Source organism: Xiphophorus hellerii, chromosome 10 (assembly GCF_003331165.1).
Source record: "Xiphophorus hellerii strain 12219 chromosome 10, Xiphophorus_hellerii-4.1, whole genome shotgun sequence".
Classification (NCBI taxonomy): Eukaryota; Metazoa; Chordata; class Actinopteri; order Cyprinodontiformes; family Poeciliidae; genus Xiphophorus; species Xiphophorus hellerii.
The window spans coordinates 24,579,859-24,592,412 of NC_045681.1; the positions used below are offsets into that span (position 1 = coordinate 24,579,859).

Genomic DNA, 12,554 nt, shown 5'->3' on the forward strand with positions numbered 1-12,554 from the left:
AGACAGCACAGTGATTTCTTTCAATCATTAAAAATAAGGCAAAGTGTCGAATAAAACAACCTGCACAATGACAACCAAGATGTTTTTTTTCTTTGGTTAAACAATTAACAGAAGAAATACAACATAGAGTTGTAGGCCCTAATAACAAGAATATTGTAGTTCTAACTGATATCAGATTCATACTCTTACATAGAGCTGCAATCCCCATATATAAAAGTCTGCTTTTATTTGTTGACAATTTAATCGCTGTTTTATTTTGAAGGTTTGAACCGGATTTGCTTTACCTCCTCGGCTGCAGCTCGAGTTTTAGGAATGTGTGTCAGAGTTCGGAAGAATAACTCGTCTTTCTGTTGCTGTCCTGTCCTCAGATAGACGGCTGTGTCTGGGACCAGAGGCTCGGTTTGCACCGCCGTCAGAACCTGAAGGAACACGCTGGCTCCGGTTCCGGTCTTTACTTGGCGCCGTTTAGAACTCACAGGGGCTGTTTGGGGTTCGTCTCTGTTGCTTCTCTATAGTATAAAACAGAAGGACCTTATGAGGGTAAGTTGCTGATAGATGATATTCTTTGTTCCACTTTGTGAATGTCTGTTCAGAGTGCTACTCTTCCAGGTGTTGAACCTGAAAAAGCGCCCAGGATAACTCGGGATTCATTACTTCGTTGGGATCAGGGATTATTTGGGCAATCATGCTACCGCGGCTCCAAAGCGCCATTTAAAGAGCCGGAAATGACTTCCTTTAATTTCATGTAGCCAAGAAGAAGAAATATGCTAATGAGAAGGACTCTATTTTGACTTAACAATAACTTCTTCAGGGGTTTCCAGTGTGGTGGCAAACTTCTGAAATTGTTTTCTGTCAGTTTTATCTGTTGAAACCATTAGAACGAAGTTAACCAGAAATCTGCCCCATGATGCCTTAGACACAACCTTTACAGGAGTCTCCTTCAATTGGGTGATGCCTCCCTGTGGCCCCTGCTGCCTCCTTCACACAGAACGGGACTCATTTTCTCTTTGTACGGTGTCCTTGAGTGCCAGAAAGGCGCCTTTGAAATAAAATGTATTATTATTATTATTATTATTATTATTATTATTATTATTATTATTTTCAAACTAGATTTTTATTTGTATCTGAACCACACATCTACACAGTTTATGTCGTTACCCTACTAATCAAAGCTAGACAACACACATACTTTATGCTCTGTTATTCATTATTTAATCCTATACAGTTTTTAAATTCTGGGGATTGATCTATTACGATATAGAAAGAAAGTATACCGTCGTCATTGCTTATTAAACAAAGGTTAAATGGCATGCTGCTCATGAAAAGCTAACCACAAAACCACAATTTCTTATGTTTAGCAGCAATGAATGCTAATTTGGTTGTTTTTTTAAATGAATAGAATAGAACAGAATAGGATAGAAATAGCTTTTAATGTCGCTCACTGGAAAAATTCAGGTTTAATTGCAGTATTGGTAAGATAAGATCGGTGGATAAGATCGACTTCACATGTGTCGATCAATCACCTATCTCCCAAAATTAAGGAAATCGGCGCAGATAACTCGACTGGCCGATAACTCGGTGCACCCCTAGTAACAAACTCTGATGACAATTACAGTGGAGTTGCTATGACAACAAGAAACAAGCTTAGGATTAGCTCTCCCCTCGCTCTCATTTAACGTGTATATAATATAAATACATTACAACTATTACTCAATAACAATTTCTGAGTAAACTACCCACGTCTGTGTAATACTAAGGTAAATATCAGTGATATTTACAGTAGTACTTACTGCCAAACTAGCAAAATTAGCTAAGCTAATGTAGTTTTTATCTGCAAGCTAAGACGGCCATGTAGCATACGCATGTGTAACTACATATACTTACTCTGCCAGTCACCAGAATCTTATATTCATGAAAAGAGTTGGACCTCCTTTACAAATCAGTTTAAACATTGACTGCAAAGCTCCTCCATGTGCTTTGCGATGCGCTTCCCTACCAAGATGGAGGTTGAGTGGTTCGATTCATACTTGTGGGAACTGTGAAGAGCCATGTTGTGATAACTTCTGGAAGGCAGAGTTTCAGAAAGAGCAGAGGCCCAATTTCTAGGCATGAAATTGCAAAGTCAAGTGTTTTTGGAGTCACATTTGATACAGCATTTCTATAACAACTGAAGGTAACATAGTTACTTGACTGTGCTAAAAAATGGCACCATGTGCACACATAATACTTTAAAACAATACTGTTTATATGTAAAATTATTAATGAAAGTGAGCTCAGGCAACTGTGCAGATCACTAATTTTCCTGCTTTCAGAGCAAGCTCTGCTAAATGCAAAGTGTTTTCAATTGCAAATGCTAATCATAATAAATGACAGTGGTTGTTATTATTATTTTTTGCATGATCGATTCGACTCATTTTGTATTATTATTACAGAATATTTGTTGCTTTGAGTGAAGGTTCTGACTGCCCCCTGCAGGTCTCCATGTGATGGAATGATGCCAGCCCAGGACGGTGTTGGGAGCGACTGCAGCCCTGGAGGCTGATGACCCCGCCCCATTGGCCAGCCAGGATGCACATAGCCTCGGTGGGCGTCAGTAAGTCCTGCTTTCTGTTCTCTCTTGCTCTCTGCTCCCTCCTGCTGCTGCTCATCCCGGCCCTCCAGTCGCCCCCCCGCCAGCTGGAGCCGCCTCAGCCCCGACCTCACGCTAAGTCTGCCTCAGCAGAGCAGACTCACCATGCCGACCTACCAGCAGGTACCGCCAGCGCTGGCGGTACCGACATGGCCACAGGTCTCAGTAGGAGTTCAGAGGTCATAGGAGCAGCTGCTAGAACTGACGTTCACTCTCCCAAGAGAACTGTGGAATCAGGGCCTAGGAATACTGACCAGCTGGAGCTGAAGGACATTTTCATCGCAGTGAAGACCACCAGGAAGTACCACAGGTCCAGACTGAAGCTGCTGATCCAGACCTGGGTGTCCCAAGCCAAGGAACAGGTGAGTGATGCAGCTGGGCATGCTATATCATTTGGAGAGAAATGAGGAGTCAATATATTATGTTTTTATGCTATTTCATCTGCAGATGTTTTGTTGGGACCTGTTTGCTTTTTTTGTATAGCTTGTAAAATAATTTTAATTGTTCAGCCGCAGTGGTGTGAAGAAGTTGTTGCTTCATATTTATAGAAGCACAACATATCGGCACTAACATCGGTATCGGTCCAATGAATAAAACCAATATTTATTTCCATCTTGCTGCCATTTGTTTCTGGAGAGAGAGGAGAGAAAGTTGGTCATGTGACAAAGATAGTGATGCAGCAAAGGACTGTGGATCTTAACTGAAGCACCTATGAAGTCAGTGTGTGACTGCTTTTTTCCACGGTGTGAAAAGAGAAGTGAAATATATATGTACAAAATATCAGTTATTGGCCATAAAAACAATATTAATATCAGATAAAGATGTCGGTGCATCCCTACACATTATTATTTATTCTGATTTGTTTTATTTTTGCTCTGATTAAAATGTTTTATATATCAGAAAAGTGTAATCTGAGTAAATGCAAAAAGCTTTTTTAATTAACTGATAAAAGTTATTTAGCCCTGAAGCTATCTGGCAGCTTGGAGTAGGTTGAAAGATTTCCAAAGCAACACATAAATCAAACTATTTGCGTTTGGCTTCATTACCCTCAGCCGGGCCTGATTACTGCCTGATGTGCAGAATCAAAAAATGGTTCCTGTCAGACCAGATGAAGAAAGCGGGAAGAGCTCAAAAAGCAACGCCTCATGCCTCTATTGAAAGAAATTGTAGCGTAGCAGAGAGCAAAGGAGGTGGAGCTAGGAAGGATGAGCAGTTTGGTCACCAGGGTGATTGCCAGCACTAAGACCAGCCCCCTGGCTCTGATTGGTTGTTGCTAGTTAGCGCTGGGAGCACTGGATAGAAGACAGAGGAGTTTTCTGGATGCTGGATGTTCCTGCTAAAGGCAAAACTGGTTATTAGGTTTAGGAGACATTTACAGGTTGGTCTGATTAGCCTTTTCCCCTAGTAGACCAAATCACATTTGGAAACTTTAATGTTTACTCAGGATATCTTAGTCTTATATTTAAATGTTTGATGATCTGAAACAGCTGAGCTTTCAGAGGAAATGTCCATGCAGTCTGCATCTACAGCAGTTTGCTGTGTTTGAGCTTTGAATTCTTGGCCCACCAAGTTCTGAACACACACAAACGCACAGCTCACACCGGCAGAGAGCAGCCAGGTCTTCATGCCAGCAGTAAAACGAAGATTTGTTGCTGACAGTTAATTTAAAGTCTTTCCACTGCTGTTTATTTCAGTCTCCATGGTCACAGAGGGTCACATATTGGTGCAATTACAGAAATGATTAACATCTGATTCCACGACAGCTGGTTGAACTTAACTTCTCTCATAAATGCTGGTCCCCAGTTTGAGCCTTTCTCCTCTGATCTCCAGCGTTGCGTTGAGTTTTTTGTATTTTGTATGTTAGTCAACAAATATTTGTCTCTAAATGTACAAACATCAATGTTTTTGCCGTTGGTGCACCACAGATGTTTGTTTGCCATGGTGAAAAGTCATATCTAGGATTGTCTGTAACTCGTTGTGTCAAGATGCCCAACTCATCTCTCATTCTCATTAGCATATGGAAAACAGAATCAGATTCTGTTCTGCATACAATAGACCGGGATCAAAATGAGTGATGCACAAAATGTTTGCATCAACATCTCGTGGCCTCTTTGTTCTAAAACCACAGTCACATGCAAGCAGCTCTATGTCTCAGCTAGTGAAGCTTACACACTAAGCGAAAGGGCTGCAGATGCCAAGAAGCCTATGGTGGTCATAATGTTTTGCTCTGATCATTTCATAACTTCCAGCAGATGATCTGATTGGCCCTCATAACAGGTGGTGTGAACTGCTGTTTGTTCCCTTTAACACACTAAGGGGCCTCTCTGTTCCAGACCTACTTCTTCACTGATGGTGACGACAGGGAGCTGCAGCTGAAGACAGGTAAGCAGCTGAAGTGAAGAGTGTTGCCTTTCTGACCACATCAGCCTGTCTGTACGCCGGATTATTCTGGGATGTCTCTGCCTCAGGAACTAACATCATCAACACCAACTGCTCAGCTGCTCACAACCGACAGGCTCTGTGCTGCAAGATGTCTGTGGAGTACGATAAATTCATCGAGTCCCAGAAGAAGTGAGTCGGACGTTCTGAAACACAGATACGATGTCAGGGTTCCTATCTGGAGTTTGGTTTTTCAACGTCTCAAAATGTACTGAGAAATGTTTGTATTTCTGGGCTTTTGTTGTCTCTTTTGTTCTTTATTGTTTTCTTTTTTGCCTTCTTTCTTTTTCTTTCTTCCTTTCTTGCTTTTTTTTGTACCTGCTTCAGTACATCCATCTGAAAATCAACTCTAAAGAGTCTGGGACTTTCATAAGAAAATACAGACCCATCCAATAACTCAGAATGTTATTGAAAAGTTAATTTCCTTCAGTAATTCCTTCACCAACTGAAACACAGATTATACATTGTTTTCATACAGACTGATGTTCTCCAGCAGTAATCTATGATTTTCTGTTTCCAGTCAATAAAAACATGCAATCGAGTTCAGAATATTTTTTTTTAACACAGAATTACAACTTAATCAAAAGTATGTTTAATACTTGCTTAAAGGTTATTTTCGAACTGTGCTTTTAATCTGAGACATGAGTCTCATCAGAATTAGAATCTGACTGAAGGATTTAGACTGAACCAAACATCCAGCTATTGATGATGATGATGATGATGATGATGATGACTTTTTGACCAATGTGTGCTGCTGATGTTCTGTGTGTTGTAGGTGGTTCTGCCATGTGGATGATGATAACTATGTGATCCTGCCCAGTCTGCTGCAACTGCTGTCCTCATACCATCACAGCCAGGACATCTACCTGGGCCGGCCCAGTCTGGACCACCCCATAGAGGCTGCAGAGAGGGTGAAGAGCGACGGAACGGTCAGTCTGCTTAAACCTTACTCGGTTTCCTGCTCCTCTCACTGCATCACGTATAAACCTGTTTAGAGTTAGCAGATTTGAACCGGCCGGCGTTTTAAGCCGTGACGTTTTGTGTTTTTCTCTTTTGACCTGGTAGCATTCGGCTGATTTGCCATCTTCTTCATTTCAGGTGTCGGTGAAGTTCTGGTTCGCCACAGGGGGAGCGGGGTTCTGCATCAGTCGAGGTCTGGCTCTGAAAATGAGCCCCTGGGCCAGGTGGGCCAACAGTCACATAGTTATTATCATCAGAAACAGAACGACAGGAGAAACGCTGCATTCATTTCCTCTGAATATAAGAATCTACACAAGCAGATGTGATGATGATTATCAATGTTTGTAAGGAAGTGACATTCGAGATAAAAAGAGATAAAATAACTAGTAGTGGGACTCGATTAAAATGTTTTAAAAGATTTTGTTGCATTAATTGCAGCATCTGTGATTAATTGATTGCAATTAATCACATTTTAATCAAACTACACATTGATTTGAAAAAAAAAGCAAAAACACTTTCCTTCAAAACCATTTTTGCTCCTACATTATTGAATAAATAGACATATGAACTCAACAATTATTGCTTTTAATCAGTTATTTAGGTTACTCAGCCATCAGATTGGTGGAAAGTTTTATATTAGTCATTCAGCTCTCCAGTGTTTCAGCTTGTGGCTGACTTCCTCTCTAGTAGATGATGTTCTTGTTGTGGATGAGACCCAGTTCTGTGACTTTGCTACCAGCTGGGCTAACAAAGGGGCCGAGTTCCCATCCCTGAGGGGCTCCATGTTCTGCATGGGGATATTTGTCTGCAGGGGGCCCAGGAGCCCATTCCAGACCCAGATGTTGAAACCAAGCTGCTTTGGTTTCTGAGTTTGTTGCTGCAGCAATGGGTTAAATGTTTAATGAAAACCTATAAAGAACATTCTGACATTTGGCCCCAGATGAGTGAGGGCAGAGGATGCTGCATCACTGATGTGGTGGGTTGAATGATAGCAGTTCAGAGGAAGGATTTGATATGATTTGTGACTAGATGTTCAGAAAGATGGAGGCTGGCACCACAGAGCTGTCACAATGTAAGTATGTTCAGAAATACGGAGTGTTGGAGCAGCTCTGGACAGAGCTGCACAAAGTCCAGTTAAAACACAGAATCCATTTCAGGCAGTTTGGTCCTTTAACAAACAGGCTGAAATACCAGATTATGTAATCCCATTGTGACCACATCAGCTAATCCTGCTGAGTATTTCAGGTAGCTGGTGAGCTTGACGACTGTTGTGCCTTTATACACTTTTTCTTTGCTTGTATGTTTTTTTTAGTGTTTAAATCGCTGCAGATACGTTAGCAGTCATTAGCCGGGTCACTCATTCACCTGGAACATGTGTGGAGTTTAAACAGCTGTTGTCATGGAAATGTGGAGTTGTTCTAAATGCTGAAACATTTTGTGGTTTCAGTTTGGGGAACTTCATCACCACGGCAGAAAAGATCCGCCTCCCAGATGACTGCACCATCGGCTACATCATCGAAGCGCTGCTGGAGGTCACACTCACTCACACACACCTGTTCCACTCTCACCTGGAGAACCTGCAGAAGCTGCCCGTTCCCACCGTGCTCCAGCAGGTGAGTTAGCAAGCACTTCTTACTATTTCATTCATTTTGGAATTTTGATTTCTGCCCTCTTTATGAGGCACACTTTTCAGTTGCACAACACATAAAGCAATTTAGTTGATCACATTGCAGCAACGTGTGGCATTTTTGGGAAATATCCAAATATCAGCAACTAAAACGCACTGAAGAAAACTACCTGGACTGGGGAAGTAATAGTAAATAACTGAAAATGAGTTAGAATAAGAGAAGAGGATGGTTTAAAGGAAAGTGAAAAAGAGAAAGATGTGTGGTGATTAAACGGGTGGTATTATGTATGATTTTATTGTATAATCAAGTAACTATGTAACCTTCAGTTATAAAAATGCTGCATATATTAAGCATAACTTAAAAGAAAATTGAATATGCATCATAACTGTTTGTGACACCTTGAATTGGGCCGCTGTCTCTTTAAGAGACTCCTAGTCTTTCCAACACTCCGCCTTCTGGTCTTCATCACAACATTTCCCGACTGATGCCGTTTACAACCGTACTTACGAGTGTTGTAGTTGGTCTAATAAACCCAGTAGACCCAGTAGTTCCTCCAGGTGTTGACTAATTGCTGCTGCTGCTAGTCTAGAGGAGCTGAGTGGGGGAGGTGTGAGGCATAAGCTCACTGGAGACTGTAGGTTCAAGGAGGAGCTTGGAAATCTAATTATCTATATTAATATTTATCATTTTGTATTTTTTTTTTATTTAATAAAAATGTATGAAGTGTGGCTAAACAGAGACATGTACAGTTAAACCCCAACTTACTGCAGTTTTACGTCCTGACTCCATAACTGAATATTGCTGCTGACCGTGTCCACATGTTTTATGACCAGTGGACCAAAGGGGCGTCCAGTACCAACAGGGTGTTCCTGATTTAGTGTTTTTTCTTCTAATTTCTCATTTCTCCACATGTCTTTCACAAGGTCACTCTGAGTTATGGAGGCTTTGAGAACAGAAGAAACGTGGTCAGCATCGTTGGGGGCTTTTCTCTGACTGAAGACCCCACCAGGTGAGCAGGAAGTGTCTTTTTCTGCATTGACTTTCTGAAGGTTTCCCAGACAACCTGAGCTCCTGTTTAGAGCTCTGAACTAACTGTTTCATGAAGCCTCCTGACTGTGTGGATGGTAGATCCTGTTTGATGTTCTTCAGTGGCTAAAGTTGGGACCTAACAAGCAGACATTTAGCTGTTATCTGCTGGGCCTCAACACCTAGATTAAGTTAAAGCTAGTAGCCAACCTTAGGTTGCACATCTTCAACAATGGTAAGATTCTCAGTTGCAACTTTTAAAGAAGTCAGCAAGACTGATTGTAGTAAACTTACACTACAGTATAAGCGCAGGACAAAGGGAGACTTTGTCCTATGGATGGATAATGTTGTGATGTTTCTTTAAACTGATGTGACATTTTGGATCTGGAGTTGAATGAAGGGATTTACACGACACAAAACCTGACATCAAATAAGGTTAAACTTTGTTTGTTTTCAGTCATTTAGAATGATCAAAATTATTTCTGTTTGCTTGAATATTGAGAGTGAGTATTTATCATTTAATTAACTTTATATATTACCATTCACTAAGATTAATGCACCTTTAAACAAGTTTAATGTTCCTGTAAGCACCTCAAATGCTTTTGTGTGTGATATCATAAAAAAATGTAAAAAGCGGATATCTGTCAGTCTATATCGGGAATAGGCTGATGGATGAACCTCCATCAGTCGGCGTGTCCCAGAGCAGAACGGGTTCCAGAGGGAATCAGCACCAGGACAAAACGCTGCTATGGCCTGAAAAGCCGCTCAGTCAAAAAGAAGCCATTAAAAGCAGAAGATAAAGGCAGATTAGAGTCCAGTGTAAAGACCATCATTACATTGGGGTCAAACCTTAGAACGCCAACCCAAGTAGTAATCCATACTGACTTAAAACGGAAAACGTTTAGCCTGATTTATCAAGAAAAAAAAGGTTATGTATTTTTATAGTTTGGACTGTATTGAGGTCTTAGTTTGAACATGTCACAGATTCAGTTCTTGTCAGATTCAACCTCAGAGCTTGCATGCTAACCCATCACAACCTTTTTGTTTAAAAAAACCTGACTGACTCTCTCACTTAGCCTTCAGTCATAGGAAGTAGTTGTTTTTAGAACACCTGATAAAACATGAGCTCTGACTTGAGAGATGCACAAACCTTGACTTATGGTAATACTGGACACACCTCCATGCTAAGGTAAAGCTCCACTTCTTAATGTGGAAAAAACTCAACACTTGTGTCTCTGTCCATCCCGCAGGTTTAAGACGGTCCACTGCCTTCTGTACCCAGACACTGAGTGGTGTCCAAAGTTAACACCTGGACACCCAAACTGAACATCCTGGAAACAACTCAGCCCAAGTGTTTCAGCAATAATTCAATATGTCAAAAATAACTTCCCTGTTCCTGGACTGATGTCATGTCAGTGAGGAGATGGTCCATCTGCTGTATTCCTCCTGATCCGGGATCCTGGGGACAGCACCCTCAGTAGCCTTCCCCCCCTGCAGCCCCCTGGTCCAGCTCCGCCTGGGGAATCCCATGGCGTTCCCAGGCCAGCAGAGAAATGTATTCCCATACCCTGACCTGGGTCTGGTCCAGAGGGACATGAACACCTCCAGGAGGAATCCTGACCAGCCAGCTCACCTGGCTCCTCTCTGCTGCTTGTGGACAGTTAGTTATCTGCTGTTGTTTTGGGTCCACCCTGGTACTATAGTAGGTACATATTTTTATGCCATTTTTTCATAATTAAGTCAGATTTTCTGACTAAATGTTATAATCACCTGATGTCTGTTGCCAAAGCAACCCTTCAACCAGCAGCAGTGTTAACTCGGGGAACCTAAACACCCAAAAATCTGGGGATACTTGTTGATGATCCACAGACTGGTTCATTTTTTTACCTTGCTCACAGACGTTTTGAAAAAATTCAGGTCATGGAAAATGTGCAAATTGTGAGTCATTAGGCACACCTGGAAAAAAACAACAATCACCATTCCATTTTCTATTTTCTGGTTTATTGACCCAAACTATCATTTCCACTCTGAGAACCAAACTTGCAGCACTGGATGGAAGAATGAGTCATTATCACCATCAAGCCCCACCGTCTCTCCAGACGAGGAGAGATACAGTATCTGCAGGGAAAACATGGAGAGCAGTTTAAAGATGGAACCTGATTTTACTCCTTTCCTTTGATGTGCAACACCTTTCAGTATTTTCATTTCCTTATAAAGACACAATGTTTCAGTTTAATACATTTTTTGCCATTTGTTTGAATGTTTTATTAAAATGAAGGAAATGTTTAAGATTCTTGTAATAAATGAGTAATAGCTTCTCAGATGTTAATGGAGCAGAAAAGAAATGCTCAAAACTCACGGCACTCTTTCAGTCTGTACCTGATAAATGCTTTTATAGACTCAGCCAAATATCTTTTCCCAGTTTATTTCCTCTTTTGCACGCTTGTCACATGCTTTATGTTATCAGCTGTTGTTGAATATAATATTGCATTATTGTGTTGATGTCAAATTGGATGAACTATAATTTTTATTTTTGTTTTATGGTGACAGAGTCGGGACATATTTTCACAATCAAGGTGTAAAATCTGGACCTGATGCTATCAGGATGAATATGGCTCAGATTGTTAACATGTACTTGTCTTTTTTTGTGTGTTTGTTTGTTTTTAGTTTTCATATACTTGGGTTCTGTGGTGAAGTTATTGGTCATCATCTCACCTGATGGAATGGAGATGGGTGGTTAGAGTCAGAGAAACAGAAGGTGATTTTCTTCATCTTAAAAAACCTTCAAAGCTCCAACGTGTTGCTGTGGTTCATGCAAACACTCAGAACCCTCTAAAACTGTGCTTCCCTTCTCCTTGTGTGTGTGTGTGTGTGTGGGTGGGTGGGTGTGTGTGTGTGTGTGTGTGTGTGTTGTCCAGGGTGTAGAGGAGCTCACAGGCTTGTTGTTTCTGAGTTTATCAAAACCTTTGACAATATAAAACTTTTCTCTTTTTGAAGTAGTCTGAAGGAAGGTGAGCTCATCAGTTTTCCACTCAGTTCGTGAATTTCCCGTATCATATCACGATGCATATGACCTTTGACTCCTTTGACCTGTCAAACAGATCACCTCTGTTTGACATGTTCCCATGTTATGTTTGACATGGCTGCTTTCAGCTCTTGTGATGTTTGCAATTGGTTGCTTGCATACAGAGACAATTTAATATCACAGGTTGAGAGTTTACAAGGTCTTTTTTTTTAGTGTTTGATTGAACCACTGATGGTGTCGGTTAGAAATCTTCACTGATTTGTTGAGACATTAACTAAAGAGAGATGATCTGTTTGATCAAAGTGAAGATGTTTACATGTTAACTGCTGCAGGTAAGATGATGACTGCTCATTACCTCCTACAGAACCCCTCCTCGTGAAATTTAAAGTGTTGTTAGAGGCAACCTTAGCTTTATTAAGCATAATCATCAGGAGTTTTTCCCGCTCTAACCCTCTGTTTTCACACTGAGCCTGATGCTGCCATGTGTCTCAGATAACAACCCATCGTGTGTGTGTGTGTGTGCGTGTGTGTGGGGGTGTGCGTGTGGGTGTGTGTGTGTGTGTGTGTTTCTCCTGTGTGTGTAAAGCAACAGGCTACCTCTGCACAGGAAGACTAGAACCCAAAAGCATGAGTCCCACTGTGGGTCAGTGGGTCAGACTGTTTCTGTTAACTCGTGTTCCTATATGCTGCGGGACAAAATTAAAGCCTTCATGTTTCAGACTGAATGACTGTTTTTGAAGCTGGGCATCACATTTCTCTGGGTTCAGAAAAGGTCGCTCATTTCCTGCCGTTAAACTCTAAAACTGGATGAATGGAAGCAGGAGAGTGAAGATGTGTATGTTGACTG

At 41.2% G+C, this 12,554-nt stretch overlaps 1 protein-coding gene across 1 annotated transcript; it reads left to right on the forward strand.

Moving 5' to 3' along the window:
• Positions 1–274: 274 nt before the first annotated feature.
• On the forward strand, positions 275–11,475 carry rfng (RFNG O-fucosylpeptide 3-beta-N-acetylglucosaminyltransferase). The gene is made up of 9 exons (XM_032573777.1): positions 275–540; positions 2,476–2,991; positions 4,963–5,011; positions 5,098–5,200; positions 5,844–5,997; positions 6,167–6,252; positions 7,476–7,641; positions 8,580–8,665; positions 9,933–11,475. Exons 2-9 carry the CDS (start codon positions 2,542–2,544, stop codon positions 10,006–10,008), a joined length of 1,170 nt encoding a protein of 389 aa, XP_032429668.1. The 5' UTR covers positions 275–540; positions 2,476–2,541; the 3' UTR covers positions 10,009–11,475.
• The last annotated feature ends 1,079 nt before the right edge of the window (positions 11,476–12,554 follow it).

Bases quoted from the DNA above. Each gene is read 5' to 3' on its own strand.
- rfng (XM_032573777.1), top strand. From the start codon at position 2,542: ATGACCCCGCCCCATTGGCCAGCCAGGATGCACATAGCCTCGGTGGGC. The intron at 5,998-6,166 runs GTCAGTCTGCTT...TCTTCATTTCAG, and splicing joins GGGTGAAGAGCGACGGAACG to GTGTCGGTGAAGTTCTGGTT. The intron at 7,642-8,579 runs GTGAGTTAGCAA...GTCTTTCACAAG, and splicing joins TTCCCACCGTGCTCCAGCAG to GTCACTCTGAGTTATGGAGG.